At 39.9% G+C, this 23,741-nt stretch overlaps 1 protein-coding gene across 1 annotated transcript in view; it reads right to left on the bottom strand.

The window, feature by feature from the left end:
• The window catches only part of cep120 (centrosomal protein 120), a 35,978-nt gene extending 14,585 nt beyond the window's left edge, over window positions 1-21,393 (bottom strand). The window contains exons 1-18 of the mRNA XM_069169364.1: window positions 21,186-21,393; window positions 18,281-18,437; window positions 17,372-17,486; window positions 17,088-17,283; window positions 16,025-16,173; window positions 14,930-15,127; window positions 14,616-14,840; window positions 12,199-12,412; window positions 11,919-12,102; window positions 10,070-10,219; window positions 8,977-9,159; window positions 8,801-8,897; window positions 7,277-7,438; window positions 6,711-6,800; window positions 6,508-6,600; window positions 6,058-6,219; window positions 5,841-5,963; window positions 3,518-3,616 (exon numbers count right to left, since the gene is read on the bottom strand). Coding sequence (XP_069025465.1) covers window positions 3,518-3,616; window positions 5,841-5,963; window positions 6,058-6,219; window positions 6,508-6,600; window positions 6,711-6,800; window positions 7,277-7,438; window positions 8,801-8,897; window positions 8,977-9,159; window positions 10,070-10,219; window positions 11,919-12,102; window positions 12,199-12,412; window positions 14,616-14,840; window positions 14,930-15,127; window positions 16,025-16,173; window positions 17,088-17,283; window positions 17,372-17,486; window positions 18,281-18,437; window positions 21,186-21,234 — 2,646 coding nt within the window. The 5' untranslated portion in view covers window positions 21,235-21,393. The remainder of the gene's footprint in view (window positions 1-3,517; window positions 3,617-5,840; window positions 5,964-6,057; window positions 6,220-6,507; window positions 6,601-6,710; window positions 6,801-7,276; window positions 7,439-8,800; window positions 8,898-8,976; window positions 9,160-10,069; window positions 10,220-11,918; window positions 12,103-12,198; window positions 12,413-14,615; window positions 14,841-14,929; window positions 15,128-16,024; window positions 16,174-17,087; window positions 17,284-17,371; window positions 17,487-18,280; window positions 18,438-21,185) is intronic.
• Between the last annotated feature and the right edge of the window lie 2,348 nt (window positions 21,394-23,741).

The raw sequence follows: 23,741 nt of genomic DNA, 5'->3' as shown, positions 1-23,741 counted from the left end.
TCCCATTTATATTTCTACATTAATTTCCTTATTGGTTTACAGATGTATTCTTTATTATGGCACTCCTATCGCTCCATATGTCCACACCATAACTGTAAGAGCCAATGCAAGGTGTCCTAAAGTGCAATACCAATGAGAGCCACTAGGAGCTGGGTCCAAAAAAACTTCTGGCTCCAAGAAACTCCCATTCAAAAAGCATCAACTTATCTTATTATATAAAGTCAAGTCAATGACGTTTTTTTTTTTTTTTCCACAAGTCATTACCAAAATTAGGTCCTTCTGATCAGTGTCCTAATTCCATAATTAATCAATTTCAAAGAGAGAGCTTTGTTTGAGGGCCTGCCTGGTTTGATTGACATGTCAGGTTTCCGGTATGGGTGGCCGGGCATAGCGGCCGGGGTTTCCACATCAGATCCACCCCTCCCTCACATCTCCCCAGCACGTCCAAATACGGTCAATTCTGTCTCCAAAAAAAACGAGATGGTGACACACAAAATGCCAATTTTGAGCCTTCAAAATGTCAGTTCACAAACCAATAGGTGAAGTCCCGGCGACGTGTACAGATCATTGACAAAAATGCTCCTCATGATAAATAATGAAATTGAAAGCAATTGTCTCATGTACACCTGCATGTCTGTAGTATGTCAAACAGTAAAGCAAAGAGTGCGCAAAAAAAAAAATATAAATTACTGTTTATTCTACAAACACTGTTCTAAAATAACCTGGACAGATTTATAGGTAGAAAAGATTATAAATAATACAATTTGTAGTGATATTTCAAACTAACTGTTTTTCTTTGATGAATATCACGTATCTTAAATCTTGTAATTAGTCATTCAGCCTACCTAAATGGAGAAAAGTGGTGCTTCTGCTGAGTGGCGTTATCACGTGCAGCGCACTGAACATTAAGCATAGAAAGCAAAAAGAGCGTCAAGCATGTTAGAGATGAAAGCTAAAAGACCATCTCCAAGCAGCTTTATGTTTCTGTGACTGCAGTAAATGAAAAGACAAAGAGGTTGATGCAAAAAGAAAGAATGAGAGCGAGCGAAGGAGGGAGGGAAAATGTTTACGCTATTTTCCAGCTGGTAAGTGTCAGTAACAGTTATTAGTTTGTCAGATAAGTCCTGTGTGTGCTTACATTAGTCTGACAAAAGCCACACTTTGTGTTTTGTGTGTGTGTGTGTGTGTGTGTGTGTGTGTGTGTGTGTGTGTGTGTGTGTATATGTTAGTCTATCTTTGTGAGGACTAACTTGAGTTTTACACCTTGGGGGTGATGTTAAAATCATGCTTTGGATTATAGTTTGGCATTTAGTTGTGTTACGTTAGCAAGAGTCTAAACAAAGAGAAATACAAATGTGTGTGAGCTGAAAAAATATCTGAAATATTTGGCTCGCTTTATTCCCCTTTCTTTCTCTTTAATACACACGCGCACACATGCGCACACACACACACACACACACACACACACACACACACACACACGCACACGTACGTCTAAGTTGTGAGTAAAGGCAGCTAATTGTTTTCACTATTTGTTTTAAAAATCAATATTTAAGTTGCATTTCTATATGGAGAAAGATGATAGTGCAGTTGTTTTCTTAAGACTGCTGTTCGAATACAACTTTTCAGTTATTAATTTGAGATTTTTTTTTAAGTTAGAAAACATACAGTTACTATCATGGAACTGCAAGATAATTCAGCCAATATTTGGGGAAAAATACAAAAAGACATAAGTCAGCAGACACAACTCGAGCAGCATCAAAGAAGCAACCATAACAATCTTATCTAAAAATGGAATGACCCCTTTATCATCTGTAATAAAACATCCTGAATGAATGACTTCCTGGATTGTTGGTAACAGAAACAATGTGAAGTTTCCTTGGATAGATGGATTACATCGTTATGATGTGTTTAATTTAAATGAGGCAATGCACTGCTGTGGCTAATAACAGGTTCTATTGCACGTCTGTTTATAGACTCTATATAAAGAGGGACGGCCTGAAAGGTGAAGTGGAGCAAATGCAGACGTGCCTTACAGTGCAAAACCACCGAGTGCCGGCTCCAAAAAAACCTTTGGCTCCGTAGACTCTTATTCAACTTCTCTCATTTAATAAAAGGTACATAAATGTTTTCTTGAAGTCATTATGGGTTCATTCAGTAAATTTACTCATTCTGATCAGATGGTGATCCATCTGAAATGATTTCATAAATAATTACATATTTGAGTCATCTTTGGAGGTGTGACTGGTTTGATTGACATGCCAGGGGTGCAGTCAAGTTTCCCGTGTCAGTGAATGGGTGTCGTGTCTTTGGGTTCTAAATCACGTTGATTCAGATCGATCACGAGCTCCTCCCTGGTTTATCCAAATATGGTCACCTCTGGCTCCAAAAAAAACAAGATGGTGATAATCAAAATGCAAGACTCAAGAATTCAGAATGGAAGTTTACAATCCAATTGCTTGCCATCTCTAATGGCTGGATTATTTGAAAGAACGAAAGCAGATTTGGTAGGTTCCTCCCCTTCTGCATGTTTGTCTTTTATTGTGGACATGGAGCTAATAGTGTTGCGTTATGTACCTGACAGATAAAGCAAAAACAGGTCAGATATGAATTGAATGCCACTTGTAGGCGTGCTGTAAAAATCAGCTGTTTCAGCACTTCAAATTTTTTATTTTTTTTTATCTTTCTGATGTAGCCAGAAATTCATGCTTGCTAGCAAATCAGACCCAGCATGCTTTCGGCATTGCAACATGTAACTTTGGTATAATGCAAAAATTATGATTTACTAATATAAAAAACCTTCCCATGTTCATAATTTACAAATGAAGCTTTTATATAATTTATATTATCTTTCATCTGGTTGCTGTGATTGTCCAATGAGAACAGTGCAGAAACAGGAATGCGGCGCACTTTCACGTGCACCTCGAATGACGGGCAGACAGAATGAACCGCAAGGGCAGTCACGTTTTCTAATAATTACATTTGAACGAACATAAAACGACACGCAATTCATACGAATGAATTACATTAATCATCAAAAAGGTGCAGGGGTCAGAATCTACATTTGTCTTTTGCCCAGCCAGTTCAAATATGGCTGTGCTGCATTCCAGACCTGGTTTCTGGGGTTGGACACCAGACGGCAGCAGGTCTGGGTTGCAAAGAATAAAATTAAACCAAACAAACGTATTTCTTTTTTTTTTAAACCGATGCAGATCAAAAAAAGCCACTCGGTCACAATGCACAACTTGCGAGACAATTTCGTTACCCAGCTAAAAAAGGCCTCATCCGTCCGGCGGTTCTACCGGGTGTCTGACAAAGACAATAAATTCTCGGTTTGCAAAGTGTGTTCCGAGGAGCAGCGGGAAGGTGACGGTACTTTGGCAGCGAGTGGATCAGAGCCCCCAGACAGAAGGACCACGAGCCGGCTCCTTCCATGATATATATGCAGAATCGTTACACGAAGGTGGATGAACATAGCGGTCGGCAGGTTGTCTGGCAGGACAATGAAAGCCGGTACCTGTTTGAACCGGGCCAGCTCCTTTAAGGCGCGCCCCCACTGCTGCTTGTAGTGAAGCTTGGACTTCGTGGTGGACTCCAGCTTCCTCTCCAGCTCCACCTTTCATCAAAAAAAAAAAATTCAATCACACATTTTGAAATGCTCTGGACATTAGTGTGATCATCCTCAAGGTAGCCAAACACAAGCTACTAAAGAAATACAAGAAAAAGTAATAATCCTATATAATAATAAGTTATTTAACGTTTCTGGTTGGAATTATTATCACATTTATTTTGTTGAGATCACGACTGTTCCTCCACCTTTGGGGAAAGGTTATTTGACTGCACATTTATTGCCTTTGATTACATCATAAAGGATTCCTTACATGTACAAATATACAAACTCTATTATTGCATTTAAAAGTTGTGAAGGAAGCGCTCGTTTTGCTGAATATTCATACTGCAAAGCTGCAACTAATTTGCCACTTTTGTCTTTTTGTTGTTTGCTTACCCCGCCTTTGCCATAGTTTATTATTATTATTTCTTCTATTATTTTATTGTCTTATTGGGTTTAATTTTTCCAATTAGGGTCCCATCACCAACATTATTGTCTTTGTCCGAATATTTATTAATATCATCATTTTTGGGTGATGGGGCCAAAACCACAGGCAGATAGTGAACCCCAAAATGGAATGACACATGCCAGCCATTAGGGGGCACTATAATAAAAGTAAAATCCTTTTTTTGACTAAGTCCTAAACCTGCTTTATATCCACATGTTCCTTTGATGGAGCTTCATCTGCTGGTATATGCCACGACCATTTCCACATGTATTTATATATTTTTTTAATATTAACTAATGATTAATATATATATATATATTTTTTTTATATATATATATATAATATATATAATTGAAAAATATGCAAAACCCACTTTTTCAAACTAGTCTGTTTTTTTCACTAAGAGTGACAAAAGCGAGTCAAAAGATTTTCTGTTATTATTGCACACATTTTCTATCTCGATAATTGAGTGTAAGAAACAAGACTTTAAATATTGATAGCCGAGTGACCTTTTTGGATTGAACACTGTAGCTCCATCAGACAACATCGAAATTGCATGAGATGTTCGACACAAAATGTTTAGGAGGAGCCCAACAAAGTTTTTTTTTCCAAATAGATATACTTATGGCCGAGCACAAATCTCACAAAGCTCATACACTGTATGGTCCAGAAGCAGAACATTAAATTGGAACCAATCAGCCCCACGGCAGAATTGTAGAATATATATATATATATATATATATATATTGATGTGATAAAAATTCCGGACAAGGATGAGTTTGTGATTCAATGAAAATAAAATTTAGTGTAATTACACCTCCATTGTGTATTTTTTTGAAACGTCAAATGTCACACGGTTCACTATGCTCATACAATCTTTATTCTAGAACCAGAATCTAATTTTTTTTTTTTACAAATTGGCCAAACGGTGGACCTATCAGCTTGGTTGAATAAAAAGAATGATATTTCATGTTGAATCTGTGTTAATTGCTGGGAAATATTGAATCCTGTGTTAATCTGTGGTGTGCTAACTCCCTCTGGTGGCGGCATTGCAAACTGATTTCCTTTTCATGTGTCAGTTCAGAGCAGGCATCAGGCTGACAATCAACAAGCCAGAATTCCAGTCAGCCATGTCAGGCAGGAAAAGTTACCGGCTGGTAAAGAGTTCAATAGTAACTCACTGATTATTGTTTTAACAAATTCCATTACACTAAGGACCATGCATTAAATATATTTAACTTGGAGATGGAATATCCATCTACGCAGTACATTGATTAACCTGATGAACACTAGGCTTTGTAATTTCACTACATTCACTTTGAAGTTCTTATTTTAGTAATTATTAGAGCTCCCCATTCATGCTATATCTTGTTGTTTTTTCAGAAGAGTCTAGGCTATCCAGATCTTTCATCATTTGATATGATACTACTTAAAGAAAAATATATATTCATCATTTAAGAAACAATATATTTTTTCTGATGTGATTGTTATGTTTTTACATGCATCTCAGCATAAACTGCTGGCAGTAGATATCTTTTCATATTGTGTTGGGGAGATTGTCCAGAATCAGGGGATATCAGAACCCTGCTGGTGAGATACTCTATGACTTAGTAAGAAACTAATTCAAACTATTTTAAGGTCATTTCAAGACCTGCAGATCCCATGTAATTATTCCAACTACCTTTTTGTTTAATCTATAACTGTGATCTGATGTTATGTATTTATCATACTAAAGGTCATCTTTCTTGCTCGGAACAACATTTCTGCCTGTTAGCTGCCTACCTTTTCGAGAGTCAGCAGGTTGATTTCTGACTGCAGTCTGAACTCAGGTCTGATGTTCTGTTGCTCTCTGTAGAGCTGAAAGTCTTTCTCCAGTTGTTTATACCGAGACTCGGCGTCTCCAATCTGCTCAACAAAATATAGAAGAAAAGGAGGGTTTATTATCTCGAGCAAATAAAAACCCACTGTTACTCCAACGGAGCTCTACAAGTGTCTCTACCTGCTGCAGCAGCCGGCCTCGCTCCTCCTCCATCAGTCGGACTTTGTCTCTCACCAGCGCCACCTGGTGGTCGCGGTCCTGCTGCAGCCTCCTGCTGCTCTCCTGCAGCTCCCTCTGACCCAGATCGTGCTCGGCCCGCAGCTCCCGCTGCAGCCTCTGAGTCTGAGGAGAGAGGTGATTTCTTGTGAGCTAAATCGAACTGTTGTTACCTAACCTACAGATTTGAAGGGATACTGGATTTGATACCTCGTATTGACAGGTAACAGATGACGGCTCTATTATTAAATCGTGCAATAATCTAATAGGACGCCTTGTGTGATGTTTGAAAATGTATATAAAGAGGTTTTCTAAGACAAAACGTTGGGCTTTGATTCAGCATCACGTTGCTATAAACCTTTAGATACTGCACATAATGTCAGCAGTTTGTCAGGTTTCAGAGGAGGATCTGACCTCCAGCTCAGCCTCGGCCAGCTGCTTCTCTCTCTTCTCCAGGTCAGAGAGAGTCTTCTGAAGCTGCTCCTCCAACAGGTTATACTCCACCTCCTACAAACAGAAACACAGATGGGGATAAGACAATAGGAGGGACTTTAAATTCAGACCTGAGTGTATAATGTAATGTGTCTGTTCAGTGTGTATTTGTGTGCACTCGCCACCTTCTTCTTGACCAGAGCTTCTCTCTCTCTGTCTCTTCTCCTCCACTCCTCCGCTAAAGCCTGCATGTGGCTCAGCTCCTTCTTCCTCAACTGAAACAAATGCATACAGTTCATCTTAATTATTCTATTTAACGTGAAATATTTAGTCGACACGAGGAGACAGTGAAAGTGGTAAAAAAAAAAAGATTGGAGGAAACATTTCAGTGAACAACCTCCTGCGCTGTTATTTTGTTGATATGTTTTCCATATCTGGCTGGTTGATGTGCTCTTAAGATTATTTACATTTCACAACAGTAGAAAAACACATTAACATGTTTAATTGTTCATATTTACTGTACGTGGAAAAAAAAGAAATTAGCCAATACTACACAGCCCTAATAGTAAACTTCTATGACTCAACATTGTGTGTGCTATACATAAATCCATGTGACACAGGGATGATTTATAAAATATAACGTAACTGATCATATTATACTAAACTTTACGTTACTTAATATAGAAAAATTGAACTTTTGTGGCTGTTCTTCTTATTTCTAGAGTTAAGTGAGTCTTGGAGGAGCGTTTACCTGATCATCAAACAGATCCTCCTGTTCCTCCTTCCACAGCTCCAGCTCCAGCGCCGTGCGGTACTCCAGGGTGTCTCTGGGGGCCGCGGGTCCTGTTGGTGCGGTGGACGAGCCGGCAGCTGCAGGGTGGGAAGACGACGGTGCAGGCGCCGGAAGTTCATTCTGGAGATGTCCCAGGATAAAAACATGTCAAAGATTTGGCAGCTATTTTTTTTTTTTTTAAACCAATATGCCAGGCCCCAGATGTACAACATCTTCCTCGGGTCAGGGTAAAGGATAATCTGTTGTGGTTGAAGACTCCAAAAAAATTTTTATGAGAAGAAAGAAAACCAGCAACAAAAGAACTGAATAAAATGATGTCTCGTCACTTTATTTATGGAGCACATTTAAAAACAAAGTGCTTCACAGAGAGATTAAATCAGGAGATTGTTGTTAGCAATCAAATACAACATTTTACAACAATATATTGTATATACTGTGCATTTTTATATTTAATATTTTTTACTGTGATTTTACTGCTTTCCTGTATCTATAAATGCTGCTGTAGCAAAAAGATTTCCCCTTGGGGATTAATAAAGTAACTACCAACTACCTACCTACCTACCTAGCAATCAAATACAACACATTTCAGAGAAGAAAATCACTAAAAGGGCAGAATATCTGGAAACACTACACAGAGAACATCTGTTTAAAAAAATGATTTGCACAGAAAGATGCTGCAGGAAGGAATATGTCTAGTTCAGAAAATGGATGCAAAGTTTGACCAAGAACCATGCAAAAAAAACTTTATGAAATTATCAGTCTAAAAATGTGTTTTTGATGCTATTCATTTGAGCTGTCATTCCATTTTATTCGTTTTATCCAATGAGTAGATTGTGGCCTAAAAATCTAAGTGTAGACGGCTCAAATAAGAACTGAGCTCCACACTCAGGCTGCTGTTGACATCTTTAGGTAATATCTAATTTTAACCTCAACTAATTTTGCATTAGGGTTGCAACGGTATGATATTTTCAAAGTATGATAACCATCTCAAAAATACCACAATATGACAGTATTCAATTATTATTATTGTTATTATCACTTCCATTGTTTGAAGTGCCGTCAGCAGTGCTCTGAGCAATTATTTTAAAAGTTGACAGTTTGATAAAGTTGCATTCGTCTGTGCTTTAAACTCACACTGATGTCGACACTCCGAGCTGGCAAAGACAGTGTTGGCACATGGGATGTGGAAAATGATTTCAACAGTGCATTTCATGATTGACGTTTGAACACGCGTTGTTATTTTTGTTCGGCATTAAAGTTATAAACGGAAGCATACTTTGATCTGCGAGGGATTCTTAACATGTTAAAGGTGTTTTCCCTCCATCGGCGACACTGATGCAAATTGGATATCCGTCCTCGAGGACAACCTCACGTTCATTTTAAAGATGACTAAAGTTACTCATGATAACCATCAATTTTAATACCACGGTATACAGTGATACCTGCTGCAACCCTATGCCTCACCGTCTCCGGCGGTCTCACCTGTAACGAGTCTGACACGATGACCTCTCTGGGTTTCACGACCCCCAGATCCTCCAACGTTGCTACGTAGCTCAACTCTGCCACCTTGTCAGCGGGACTGACGGATGAAAACACAGCTGTTAAAGACAGAAGTGACACGGCACCATGCGGTCGGTCGGTCAGAGCGGTTTCCCTACCCGTGCGTTTGCACCACGGGGATTCGGTTCTGGTGGATTTGTCTCGAGCTCTGCTCTCCCGTTGATCCCAGGAATCTGCTCCTCTCGGAGCTCAACAGGTGAGACAGCTGGACGGAGGCTCGTCCAATCAGCTGGTCTCTGCTGGTGGAGTCTCGGTGCCAAACCTCCACCACCAGCGGAACTCTGCAAAACAAAGAATTAAACACGTTTCATCACTGAATAAAACAACATATGGACTTAAACAAATATCCTTAAAAATCCTCAAATTCCAAAGGTAATGTTCCCAGAGACAGAAACTGTGCAGAATGCAGAGAGGCACAACTACACCCACCAGCTGGTCAAAAGTTAGGGCAGCATCTTCAAAGCCTTAGAAGCTTCTGTCCCATTAGTTTGCTAATAAGTGTATCTAGTTTGACCTCTTTGCCAAAATAAACATAATTAAGATGAGACTTTATTAATCCCACAGTGGGGAAATGTTGACGTCACAGCAGGTTAAGAATGTAAGTAGGAAAAGAGAGAAATTACAAACACTCACACAATAAAAAATAGAATGGAATAAAAAGAAAATATTTTAGGAAAATACAAAATAAAAATAATAATAAAGACCAAAGTATAAATACACACACAGGCTTTATACACAAAATAATGAAATACACCTTTGACCTGTACAGTGAAATGTTATTATAAATATTTCTGAATAAAGAAAAACTGATTATTATTGCACGTAGGCGATAAAAGACATTTGGTTAATTGTAAATTGTATAATTTTAATTTATAAATAATAAAACAATTATTACAGCCAGATGTATAGATTGTGTGCAGATTTGTAAACAAGTAGCAGTATTTTTTTTATTTATTACCGGTTTAAAATACATATTGTAAGATTAAAAACACTGTCAGCAATTTGCTAATGTTTCATATGAAACATAATGCAACCCTCATCTCTGAATGTAGACAAAGAAACCATCCATTTTGCCAGAAGATAAAAGTGTTTTTTGTGTGTGCGTGTACCTGCGTGTGTGTGTGTGAGCGTGTACCTGCATGTGTGTGTGTGAGTGTGTGCGTGTACCTGCGTGTGTGTGTGTGTGTGTACCTGTGGAAGGTGTCCTGTAGCTGCTGCGGCAGCGCCGCAAAATCGAAGGCGCAGTAGGACTGAGGCAGAGACACCGTCATGTTCCTCTGCAGCTCCACGGGAGGGTTGGTCATGATCGGAGCTGCACTGCCGAAGAACTGGTACGAATACCTGAAGTACGATCAACACACGACCACACGTCGATTTGAGCAATTATTACACTATTGTTTAAAAAAAAGAAAAGAAAAGGCAACAACCCAACATTCTCATAATCGTGTAAGTGTTTAGTGACTGGTGTCTTTACAGTGATGCTTTTAGTTTGCGCATCTAAAGTTGAGCTCTAGATGTCCACGTAAAGTTCTGTGCCGGAGTTTTAGGCACTAAAAGGGGAAAAAATGATGCTTTCAAAAAATTATACCATGACATATTCGTATTTATTAACCAAACAGATCAACTAAATGACATCAATATTTGCCTTTAAAACAGAACCAGTTTTAGGTAATTAGCAGGTAGATTGTTCCGAGCACCTCAGAGACCCGCAGTCCTTCTCTGGATTCAGACTTTCTCAGTTGTTGTGTTCCAAATTGCATACTTTCATACCAGCACTCACTATTTTGAGTGCCGAAGTGCATTCACCCCGTCGTGTATAGAAACAGGCGACAGCTCAAAACTGTCCACCAGTTGGGTGTAAAACGCTGGACACTACGCAGCAGATAGGGCGGGAGGTACCACGGACCTAAAGTATTTACAAAATGCAGCTGTCGCTGAGCACTGCACAAAAACAACGTTTTTTTGAGGGTTTTTTTCACTAGGTACCACTATGCTGCATGTTTAATGCCTTTAACAAGAGGACACAAAAACACGTTTATTTCCGGGGTATAACAATCCAACTCGGCAGATATGTTGGCCGGTGAGGAGCTCAAATGTAACGGTTCATTTCAGGAAGGGCAGAACAGCAATGTGCGGTTTGAGACAGCACTATCCTGTCAAAATCCAAGTACTACACAAGTAAGTGTAACTCAGAGATACCGAGTGTACTAAGGGAAGTATTAGATCTGGAATACAGTGTTCTTATTGTAGCTGATGTTAGTCCTTTAATACTCTGGCTGGATGCTGGGGCCTGTTATTATGCTGTAAGATAACATAATGGATAAGTGCCTAAAGCGTCTAACCACTGAACACACTGCTGGATGTGCACTAAAACATGCATATGATAAATATGATGGCAATACATAATGCAAATTAAAAAAAAACACAAGTGACGGGGTTTGTGGGAAATGTGGAAAATGATTTGGGTTAGGAATACTGGATGTAAAATTTGATATATACTCACTTTGTGTTGTAAAAGACTGGACTTTACTGTCAAAATAAGAACTGTAGATGCTGTTTTTAATATTAATAAAAAAATATGCACAAAAACAGATTTTGCCTGTTTTCTATATTAGTCGCAGATTGTGTGTTTTGCGAAGCTACGTCACTTTTATTAATTATTTTTAACTCTAGGTTCAATAAATTAATAAAAAAAAGATTTTAACTCAAATATGTATATGATGTGCGTCATGCCTATTTTCAAAGGAAGTGATTCCATATCAATCTTTATCAGGCAATTGTTAGAAGAAAAAAAAATGCAATTATTTTTCTTCGACTTCCACCATCTTACCAGAAAAAAAAAAATCCCCAAATTACACAACAATTTTTGATCACATCCAATGCAAAATCCATTTTTGAATGCAACAACCACAAATAAAAATGCACGAAATCCGAGAGGCACTGATATGACTACCATCGTATCTTTTTTGCTTGGATGTCCTATATACATTTCAGTGACCACTTCTAGTTTTACACGGTCCCAGGAGATGCGATCCTTCACCTGAGCGTAGCAGCGATGGGGTGGGTCAAGTTGAGGTTTCCCAGGCTGCGGAGGTCCAGAGAGAAGCAGTAGTGATGGGCGGAGGTGGGTATGGACACTTTGGGAGAAGAAACGCTGACCGACGACGCTGCGGCCTCTGCAGCAGCCTCGGGCTGACCGTGCAGCTCAACGGGAACCTCAGAGTCTGCGGCCGGACATGAATACAAACACCGTCAGCTGTTAAGTTCTGAAACTGTCAAACGTCTCATCTAAACGTGATACGTGGTGTTTTGATCCGCACCTGCCGGTCCCGCCTGCTCTTTGGCACGTTGAAGCTCCTCCAGCAGACTCTCTGCTTCGCTCTCAGTGTGAGAGGAAGATGGAGGGAGAGGAGGACCAGCGGGAGGAGAAGAGTCCGGGTGTTTCAGGAATGGAGAGGAGCTCCGAGGTCTCTGTTTAGCCGGAGGAATCGAAGGACGCGGCAGAGCTCCGCTTCCTTCTTTATTCTGTGCAGACTGGTGAAAAGACGCAAGACAACAGCTGTCAGTCCCAACTTTATTTACACGTGACGCTGCACTGTGGTAATCTGATTACTCCCCAGTCTCGCTGCAGACGTTATTGCCATCCATGGAGCTTTATGCTGTTGTCCAGTGGTGTTTAAATCAGAGGTGCCCAAACTATTTCCTATGATGGGCCAGAAAATAATAGTTTATAATAATGTTTATGTTATTTCAAATTACATTCAAGTTCAGAATAATTAAAACACTACTTTTTAATCTGCTTAAATCTTTGTCAAAAACATTTAAAGCATCCCTGTGCGTCTGTTGACGAGAATAAGAACGAGACTTTTCAAAATGCTGCGGTGGGCCAAAACAGAGAAAGTGTGGGCCAAACTTTGGCCCGCGGTCCCCAACTTGGGCGGCTCTGGTTTAAATGGAAGGTTCTAATGGGAGATCAATAATGACATCATTTCCATTAGTGGGGTTTTACTGAGTAGATCACCAAAAAAATGGTAATGATTTACAAGAATCTACAGCCGTTCTGATGAGACTGTACTATAACACGTCTCCATTTTGCAGCTGTTCATTCAGAACCCAAACAACTGACCTTGAGGCCAGCTGCTGGCACTTTAGAAAAAGTCATTAGGATTCAGTCTTTTGGCAAACATGAAGATGTCTGGGCCAAATGAGCGGACGGACAGACACTGCCATCTATAACTCCAAAACGCGAGCATGGATACCAATCTACCGGAAAGATCCAGAACGTTCTTCACACACGGGAGCAGAAAACAAACCAAGACCGATCGGTTCCTGAACAACAAGCATAACTACTGTTTCCTTCTACATTATAATCACTCTCTGCCTCAATTTATGATCCACGGTTACATGATACGATTTCATCAACCAAGGTTTCTGCAAATTAAATTAATACTTTTACTCACACACACTCTATATATATATCTATATAGATAGATATTGATATCTATCCGGATAGATAGATAGATATCTATATATATCTATATAGATATATATATATATATCAGCCACATATAAATATATATATATTTTTAAATATATATATATATATATATATACATATATCACTTATATATGGCTATATATATATAGTTAAATGCATTCCACCAGATTCTGGCGACAGTAGCACGATTAATGTTAGTTGTTCTGCTACCAATCATGTGAGTGATCCTGGCCACAGCACGAACAGCTCTCCTGCTGATGCAGATGCACTTTACCGGTTTTAAAATGGGGGAAGACAAAGTGCCTTTCGCCATCCTTCACATAGTGGTCAACAACCAATAGCAGGGTGGTTACAGTGCTTCCCCTGTATGGACTTAACAGCATTTATTAACAAGAGGGGAGACACGTAGAGGAAAGAAGTTCTGTATCTCTATCTAATGATACCAATTCACACACACCGCACCAGTGGGCAGTCTAAATCCAACTTGCAAACAGTAAGCTGGGAGGGGGGCAAGATGCGAGGGATCTGGAGGGGGGGGGGGGGGGGGGGGGGGGGGGGGGCTGCGACCACGAAGCAGGGAGCCTGGAGAGGTGTTTTGAGTGACATTCACGTTTCCGAGGGGAAGAACGTCGCTGTCCAAAACTGAAAAGAAGCTTGTCAGGTCAGGAGAACCAGGTGGGTTCTCTTTGACATTTCACGCTGCCGTGAATTCATCCTCAGGAGGGTCGGAGTGAAACCGCGGAGCTCTGCTGTGACTTCTGAGGCGTCCGAGAAAAAAAAAAAACCTTGAGATCAAATGACCCAAACTGTGGCGATGGCACTTGTGTTCTCCAACATGACAACGCGCCCGCTCAGAGTGCAGTGAAAACACATTTCTCGCCAATAACAACACAATCGTAGCTCCTCTCCACTCCGACTCCCCGGATTTGGCTCCCTGAGACTTCTTTCCGTTCCCTAGAAATTTGTCACAAATTTTGATGTTCGTTCTCTGCTAAAGTTTCCGGTGCATAAAACAAACAATCACCCAGAACACTGCTCACAAGAACGTGTGTAACTCCGGAACTGATGATCATCAAGCAATGAAATGTCTACCAGCTACTTATCAGTGTTATATCTTTCTCCTGCTCCGCGCACGACTTCTCGTCTTTAAGAGCCCTCAAAAATGTAGGAGAAAATAAACTCTGTATACTGGTTTTGAGTCAAAACTAAAACTCCCACCTTTTTTGGAGGTGCGTGTACCTGCTGTCCAACATCCTCCCTCCTCAAGGTGACGGCCACTCCTACGGTCGGCTGCAGGTCGGCAGGCGGAGCCGGCTGCGTTTGCTTGATGCGGTTCGGAGGGAGCAGCGCGAACGCTCCCTCCACCGTCGCCGCCTTGTTCTCCAGATCCACAGAAACAGCAGACAGAGCAGAGAGGGAAACGTCCGTGCTTCCCAGAGAGTGATTTCCACAGCACAAGTGGATCTGAGGGAGGGGCAATAAGAATGTGGAAACAGGGTCCGGGAAACGGTCACGGCAGAGGTAGAAAGGTCCAGGAAATGTTGGACTCTCACCTGTAAACCGGGCTGCTGAGACAGGAAGGCCCGGAGCATCTGTTCGCTGCTTCGAATGCGCACAGAGGCGCGCTCCGGCTCAAAGTCGGGACTCAGCAGGTTGTGGAAAGGCTCGCTGGTGATGTCGTTGCCCAGTAAATTGTAGTAGAAGAAGAACTCGGAGCCCTCCGCCGACAGCTTCGTAGCGCTGGAGATCAACTGCTCGGGAACAGCAAGCAGAAAACATTTGGTTTGTTTGTTGGTTTTGACTTATTTTATAAAATCTAGATTTTGAAGATTGAGTTTAAAAAGACATGTACCGTTCATGTGACAAACATTTATAGTCTATAAAAAGGTCCCCAAAAAAACTGTCAATTGACGGCCGTGATTTCATGATACGTTAAAAAAAAAAATTCCAGATCAAATTTTCTCTAAAATGTCAATAAACTCACGGTGTCATGTTTAAAAGGGTGAGAAACAGCAAAGTAAGTATTCAGATTTAAAGACCAAATCAACGGCACGAAGAGTTTAAAAACTGCCGTACAATAATTTGATGTCACCTAACAACTCATCTTTTTACCTTTACAAAAGTAAAAACATGACATGAATATGTTTGAATTCATATTTTGGTTTTCACGGAGTGATACTACATGCTGCCTCTACCTCCCTTTTTACTGCAGCGGTTACAGAGGAGATTTATTAGCTTTCATAGTGAGACATGAGAAAAAAATATCTTCACTGTTTTATTATAATGCTCAAGAGGAAGACGGTGCTTGTTAGAGCCGTTAAGAAATGAAACAATAATGTTTACATAACAACACTCTATGGACATGTTCTTTATCCACATTTTTAAAAAGCTATTCTGAGACAACTGCTGTCATATTATTTTGTTTTTATTGTTTGTTGACCACAAATTAACGAGTTGGTTTCTCAGCAAGAAAAAAAGTTGTTTCTCATTCTCTGTTATCAAACTCGATTCCCGACACCTGGAAGTTTGTGGATGTGATGTTATGATGGCGATATGACCTAAAGTAAGTAATGATAACAATCCAGCACCCAGAGACAGCTCTGTTGGAAGTAATCAGTAAGATGTCAGGGCACTCTGACTGTCTTTACCTGTTCCAGTTTGGTAGCGAACGCCACAGTGACGGACAGGATGAAGATGTCGGCGCAGAGATCTGCAGGTCCCACTTGATGGTAACCCTGATCTGAGATCAGTACGGCCTCCAACCTGTCCGAGAGCAGGTGAGTTGCTGAGGTGGAAACTACGCCGGCGGAGCAGGAGGACCGGAAAAAGAGAGACAACGTTAAATTAAAAAGCAAAGAAATGGGATTTTAGCAGAGGAGATGAGACCAAAAATGGAGGTTACAATATATTCAGCACCTCAAATTATTCCTCTCTCCTTTTCTACCTTTAGCAGAGCTCTGCTCACACAACAACCGGAGCTGAACCTAAAGTGAATCTGGCTCCGTTACAAGACTTCAGACACCACTGACAGAACACATTACTGTAGACCTGTCATAGTAGTACATAGCAAATCAGGAGAAAGCGAGAAAAAAAAAAAAAAAAAAGCTTTGAAAAATAAAGATATCTGAACAGTGAGAACAAAATAAGCAGCGTTCACCGCGCACACATTTTTAGACATGAAGTGATAATGTGCAGGCTGGATTTCCACAAAGGGCCACCTCAGTGTAAATGGGAAGCAGCCATCGTTGTGGAGATTAAATGCTTTTCTAAGTCTTCCTCAAACAGAACCATTTCTTTCACACAAAGTAAGAAAGGAGCTCACTCGCATCTGACGAGGAAGACATTGTTCTCTGTATATTGTAAAAAAAAAAAGTCATATATTTTGCATTAATTAAAAAAATTAAAAAAGTGTTCGTTTAACCAAAAATACACGTCCCGTTTTGCTTGTAGAAAAGTAAAAAGTGGCTAATTACTAAAGAGCGACAGTCATTGTGGCCAGTGAGTGTCGTTTAGTCTATTGGCCGGATTCTATGAAAGCCATCACAGACAGAATGATACAGTCGTGACAGCTGACCAGAGACAGCACAGTGTTAGTTAACTTTTAACTTCCATCATGAAACCGCTGCATGTAGCAACTCAATAAATGAAAGTTTATCAACTAGTGAACTTACATAACACAGGAGATAATAAACCAAGGTTAAGAGCACTGACTGAAGTGAGGACTGGACAAAGCAGGCAAACGGTCCAGAAGAGGCAGTTGACCTTGTAGGGGCGGGGCCTTCTTGGCTTTGAACCTATCAGGGGAGAGTTCGGCGGACTTGGAGTCGCTCTCCAGCACCACGTTGAGGAGAAGGGCCGGCCTCTGTTTGGTGTATTTGCTGCTCAGCAGCGGGTACCAGCGAGGCTCCTGACAAACATCAGACATCAGACATCAATCAAAACGCTGGTGGCCGTCGCCGGTTACAGCGTCTCATCTCCCAGAAGAGATGTTTTACCTGTTTGACCTCCTGAACCGATCGCAGGTCGAGCACGACGTAGCCAACGCTGTCTCTCTGTTTGGTGACGGAGTCGACAGCGAAACACTGAAGCTTGATGGGAGTTCTCTGCAGTCTGCGAAGACACAGTGATGCGGGCAGGTTCATACACCAACAGTAGTTTAGTGACATTTTCAGAATCCAACATTAGTAATAAAAACAGAAGGTTATAGAGGATGTCCAGTAAAAACATGACATTTACCTCGTGGTTTGTGTGAGAACTTTTCACTGCTATAATTAAATACAACTAACCCTAACGGTTTCCCAGCAACAGCTCAAAGAAAATTGTGGATTCAACTTTTGTCAGCTATGCTCCAAAGCTGTGGAACAAACTACCTGTTAGATATCAGGGAAGCTAGTTCAGTTAATACTTTTAAAAGAAAGATAAAATCATATCCCTTTACATCAGCCTTTAACTAGCTACTCTTGAAGCTCTCTTGCACTTTGAATTATCATGCCTTTAAACTGCATATTGCTTATTTTATATTTGAACTCTATTTGTGTTTAATTAGATGCATTTTACCTGTTCTTATGCATCTAATTTCTTTTCAAAATGTTTAAATGTTCCTTTATTTCTTTTTTTATGTGAAACACTGCATGTAATTGTCTTGCTGTAAAGCACTTTGAGCTTGAGGTGCTATACAAATAAAATTGATGAATTATTATTACAACTGTCTATCACAGTCGAACAACAGAAAACAAAACAATTATTTTCCAATCGATTTATCGTCATTGACGAGAGAATTATCAGGAGATGTCAAAGTCAGCAGCTCTACCGTGTGATCAACTGGGTTTAAAACACAATGTTGATTTTTGTGAATTGACGTGACGGAGGGTTTGAACTGTAAACTGCAGCGAAGAGCTGCGGACCTGTGCTGGTGCAGCGTCCTGCGGTCGAGCTCCCAGGCCAGCTCGGTGCTGAACTGCGGCTGCTCTCGGTGCTCCGCCGGGTCGGTGGCCAGCTGCTCGCCGTCGAAGCGCGCCTGAACCACCAGACTGAGCCGAGGACTCTTCGGGAAGTGGCGACCTGTAAGGGAAAGGAAATTAAAAATGTGATTTTCCCAAACATGGCTCGCATGTACTGGCTACACAATCCAGTAACTTGATCGTGTTTATAGCAATCAAAGTTATGACAACAAGCCTGCAATTATGTATTAAGCACACAATTTATTTTGATGTACATATATATTTTTTATTAGTGACGTGAATGGAGCGCTACGTCGTAATGAAACTTGAGCAATGTACACATCAAATTTTGTATCAAAATATGGAAATATGGAAAATATGGTTGTGTTGTCTCAGGTGAGAAACGTGCTTCTTGTCGACACGCTGTGTGCGGGCCGAGTTGTCGTGTTGGAGAACCCGACGTGCCGTCGCGCCACAGTTCAGGCCGTTTGGCTGAATGTTTCCTCAGACGCCCTCAGAACGTCACAGTTAAACTCGGCACTGACTGTATGACCCTGCAGGTAGAATTCCCAGTCATAAAACAACTGGTTGTGTTTTCTGACCGGATGAACCTTTTTCAGTCTTGGACAGTGAAGTTTTGCCTTTCTTAAAACACAAATGGCACTCAAAAACACTGCAGCCCGGCTCACTGAGATGAGCCAAATGTTACAGTCATAAACAATTCAATTCAATCTTATTTATATAGCGCCAAATCACAACAGGATATTTCATGGCACTTAATACGTTAAAGTCCTTACAGCAGAACTTTACAGCGATATACAGAGAAACTCAACAATTCAACAAGTCCCACATAAACTAGGAGGAAAAAACTCCTCTTTAAGGGAGAAAAACCTCCAACAGAGGGAAGAAAAACTCCCTTTAACAGGAAGAAACCTCCGACAGAACCAGACTCAGAGGTGGGCGGAGCATCTGTTAACAGAACCAGACTCAGAGGTGGGCGGAGCATCTGTTAACAGAACCAGGCTCAGAGGTGGGCGGAGCCTCTGTTAACAGAACCAGGCTCAGAGGTGGGCGGAGCATCTGTTAACAGAACCAGGCTCAGAGGTGGGCAGAGCCTCTGTTAACAGAACCAGACTCAGAGGTGGGCGGAGCCTCTGTTAACAGAACCAGGCTCAGAGGTGGGCGGAGCCTCTGTTAGCAGAACCAGGCTCAGAAGTGGGCGGAGCCTCTGTTAACACATAAAAAGCAAGTCTGTCAGACTGATGTCTTTCCCCAGTGTAACAATTTGTAAAATCTGGCAACCCTGCACACTGGATGATTTATTGAGGTCGAGACATTTCTTGAGCAATATGACCCACAACATATAGAGGCATAGCTCTGGAGATAACTCTACAGGCCAAATCAAGCTGTCCACAAAATAGTTGAAGCTAGTGTTTGCACAGTTGAAAATATGATATGATGTATGGTCATCATGGTGTCAACAGCACTGGTGAGCTTTCCGTTTTAATCCAAGCAACCAAAACAAAAAACAGCAGTAAAAGACTACAAAATAACAGATTCTGACATACCACTTTACCAATATTTCCATGATCAATTAATTAACATTTTCCCATAAATTGTCAGAAAAAAATAAAAACAGCCCAGTGTGTTGTCTTAAATTGTGTTATACCATAAATCCAAAAACTTTTCACGCTACTATCATGTCAAATAAATACACCAAATCTTCACATTTGAGAGGCTGTAACAAGCAAATATATGGCCACATGTTTTCTAAAAGAAAAATAACAAAAACGACAACTCCATCGTATAAATAGTTGCCAATTCATTTTCTGGAGATCAACTATTCCTCAAACTGTTCCACCTCTCAAGTGCAGAAGGGCATTCGTGGTCTGAAGACACGAAAGCTTAACAAATACGATGTTATACTTTACACACGCAGTGCTGTGAGTTCATTATTACTATTATAACTTCAAGACCACTGAGATCATCTGCTGCTGGTTTATTGGAGGTTTCCAAGCAGCAAACAGCCGAAGCAAAATTGTGGATTCAACTTTTGTCAGCTACGCTCCAAAGCTGTGGAACAAACTACCTGTTAGAGATCAGGGAAGCTGCTCAGTTAATACTTTTAAAAGAAAGCTCAAAACATATCTCTTTACATCAGCATTTAACTAGTTAATCTTGAAGCTCTCCTGCACTTGAACTACCACGCCTTTAAAATGCATAGTGCTTATTTTATATTTTAACTCTATTTGTATTTAATTTGACGCATTCATGCATTGTATCTGTTCTTATGCATGTTTTCAGTTCTTATGCATTTCATCTGTTCTCATGCGTCTCATTTCTTTTCTATATTTTGAAATGTTCCTTTATATCTGTTTTTATGTCAAACACTATGTAATTCTCTTGCTGTAAAGCACTTTGAGCTGCAGTTCTTGTATGAAAGGTGCTATACAAATCAAGTTTATTATCATTATTTAAGGACCTGCTCCCACTGCACGAGAAAGCTTGTACCAACTAATAAATGACCGCCTTTCAAAATTGACACAAATAATTCATGATGCAGTTTTCGTTGTCTTACTCTCACAGCACCACATTTAATGTTTTATTTTGTAATTTCCTATATAAATAAAATATAAGTGAATTGAGTCCCACAGGGTGGATTTAACTGACCGAGCCGAACATCACCAGTAGCAACCAGCTCCAAAACAAGCGGGTTCATACTGGACTTACCGACACTCAGGAAACCGTACAAAAAGTGTCACAAACATCTAATATGGGGCAAACACCGGCGACATATTCAGTGTAATTCCCTTTACAAGCAAACACTCAGCTGTTACGCAGGTTATTCAACCTCCTTGAACTTGTTTACCTTCCAGGATGGACACAACAATAAGAAGTTGGTCTGTCTTCGCACCCATGTTGACATTTGCGCTGCTCCACCGGAAAACGTTCAGTCAACTCGAGAACGACTCCTCTACACACCGCCGTTCAGTTTGAGATTAACTTGTGGAGACGAAACTGTACCAGGAGATATTTTGGTTCACGTAAAAGGATTACTGTCCGTTACAGGCAGCAAACAGCCGCTCTGATGTCAAGCTTTGGCGCCACCCATTTTGTTTTAAAAGCGGAAGTGATGATGAGGACGCTCAAATTCACGTCGCCCTCTGTCAGTTGGGGGCGGAACTGCAGTACAGTACAATTTATTTTACTACTACTACTTTAGCAATAATGATGATGATAATAATAATAATAATAATAATAATAATAATAATAACAATAATGCATCATTGAATGAATACTCATTAGTTCCTACTTTTAGTCTTTATTTATATCTTTCATTGGAGGTCATAGTTATTAAACTATTGTTTTTGTTCAGATGATAAGATAAGATAAGATAAGATAAGATAAGATAAGATAAGATAAAATATGACTTTATTAATCCCACAGTGGGGAAATTTAGTCATCACAGCAGCATAGAAACATAGTTTGGAGAAAAGATGCACACAATAAAAACAAATTACAAATACAAATAAAAAAAATTCAATAAAAATAATATAGATACAAATATTTTCTTTTAGAAAAGGTAAGACCAATGAATAAATACACACACACACACACACACACACACACACACACACACACACACACACACACACATAATAATGTATTGCTTAGGAATAAATAATAAATAGTTATGTATTGGCATGAATTAGCAAGTCTTGTCAGCTGAATGGCTCAAATGTGAAACAATCCATTCAGTCCTTTTTGATAATTTTGCATTTAACTCACATAGGCCTGTATACAATTACCTATATTTTCTCCACATACTGTAGCGCTGGTGGGGGGTTACAAAATGAAATTGACTGACTTCCTTACACAAACAAGATGACAGGTAGGTAGAGAGAGGCACACTAAGAACAAACCAAACAAAGGTGGCACCTGGCATATTTCTAGACATCCTGGCAGAGTGGTCTTCCGTTTGAAGTGTAACAATCAACCCTAGACCGAACTTAGTTCAACCTCATTTGAAATCCTTGGTCTTAGTCTGTCACACCTAAACTGGAAGAAAACAAAAACAGTTATTAATCACCTCTTACACACTTACTCAGTTTCGAACTGAACTCTCTTTTTATCTGACTTGGTGCTCAGTACAGATAAAGTGATTGTACTGGGTGACATTAATATTCATGTTGATGAGGACAATAACACCCTCAGCACTGCATTTTACAACTTTTTTTGTATTATAGTTAAACCAGATAATGTAATAATCACACCCTTAATATTGTTCTGACATATGGCATACATACTGATCATTTAAACGTATTTCCTCAAAACCCTCTTTTGCCTGACCATTTTTTTAATAACATTTAAATTTACAATAATGTACTATACAGCATAATAATTCCATTAGAGTAGATGTCTATCTGATAATGATCTCTTTCTTAAATTCTCTTTCAAATTTAAGAAAGAGATTTCATTATTATCAACTTTAATGCATGTGCTACGTCAACTTAGTAGCAACTTTACTTTAGTGGATTAACTTGACAACATTGTTAGCCTGCATGAATTTATGGGTCCATCCGCAGATCAGTTTGTGGAGTCTGTAGGCATCCGCTGTCCTCTACCTGCTGCTCCGGTGCACAAACTATCGAGAGCGCTGGTCACCACAGACTCGTGAAACTTCCTCAGGCCTGTCTGGCAGATGTTGAAAAGATCTCAACCTTCTCAGAAAATGTAAAGCTTTTGGCTCGATAATCTTTTTCCTTGCCGATCACCACAAACCTTCTCTGGACCTGCTCTCCCTCCTGCTCCAAGGCGATCTTCATCAGCAGGTGTACTGGCACTGAACCGGCCATCCACCTCAGTACAGCGGGTGGCCTCTCTGCTCCCAAAGCTTACAACTCACTTCCCCCTCATGCGGACAACCTTATTCACTTTACTTTTTTTTGTTTGTTTGTTTGTTTAATTTGTTGCACTGTTGTTTAGTTTAATTTAATACAGTGTCTATCTATCTATCTATCTATCTATCTATCTATCTATCTATCTATCTATCTATCTATCTATCTATCTATCTATCTATCTATCTATCTATCTATCTATCTATCTATCTATCTATCTATCTATCTATCTATCTATCTATCTATCTAACCATCCATCTTACTCCATTCATGTATAATGCTGATTGAACTCATTGCTGATCTACACTATGTTGCTGATTTAAAAAAAAAAATTTTTTTTACAGGTGCTTTGTATATTTTATCACTGAAGTCCTTAGATGTCCTCATAAATTATATATATTTTGGATATTTTTAAGCTCTAAAAGTATCATAGTGATAAGTGGAACAAGAGTTCAAACAACTTCTCACTGTGATATAAAAATATTAGTAATAATACTATAAACTATTTTTCCTATGAGAATTTATTA

Source organism: Embiotoca jacksoni, unplaced genomic scaffold (genome assembly GCF_022577435.1).
Source record: "Embiotoca jacksoni isolate LCO1_2020_lvr unplaced genomic scaffold, fEmbJac1.0.p SCAF_44, whole genome shotgun sequence".
NCBI classification, from domain to species: Eukaryota; Metazoa; Chordata; class Actinopteri; family Embiotocidae; genus Embiotoca; species Embiotoca jacksoni.
This window is presented reverse-complemented; position numbering and strand designations above follow the sequence as displayed.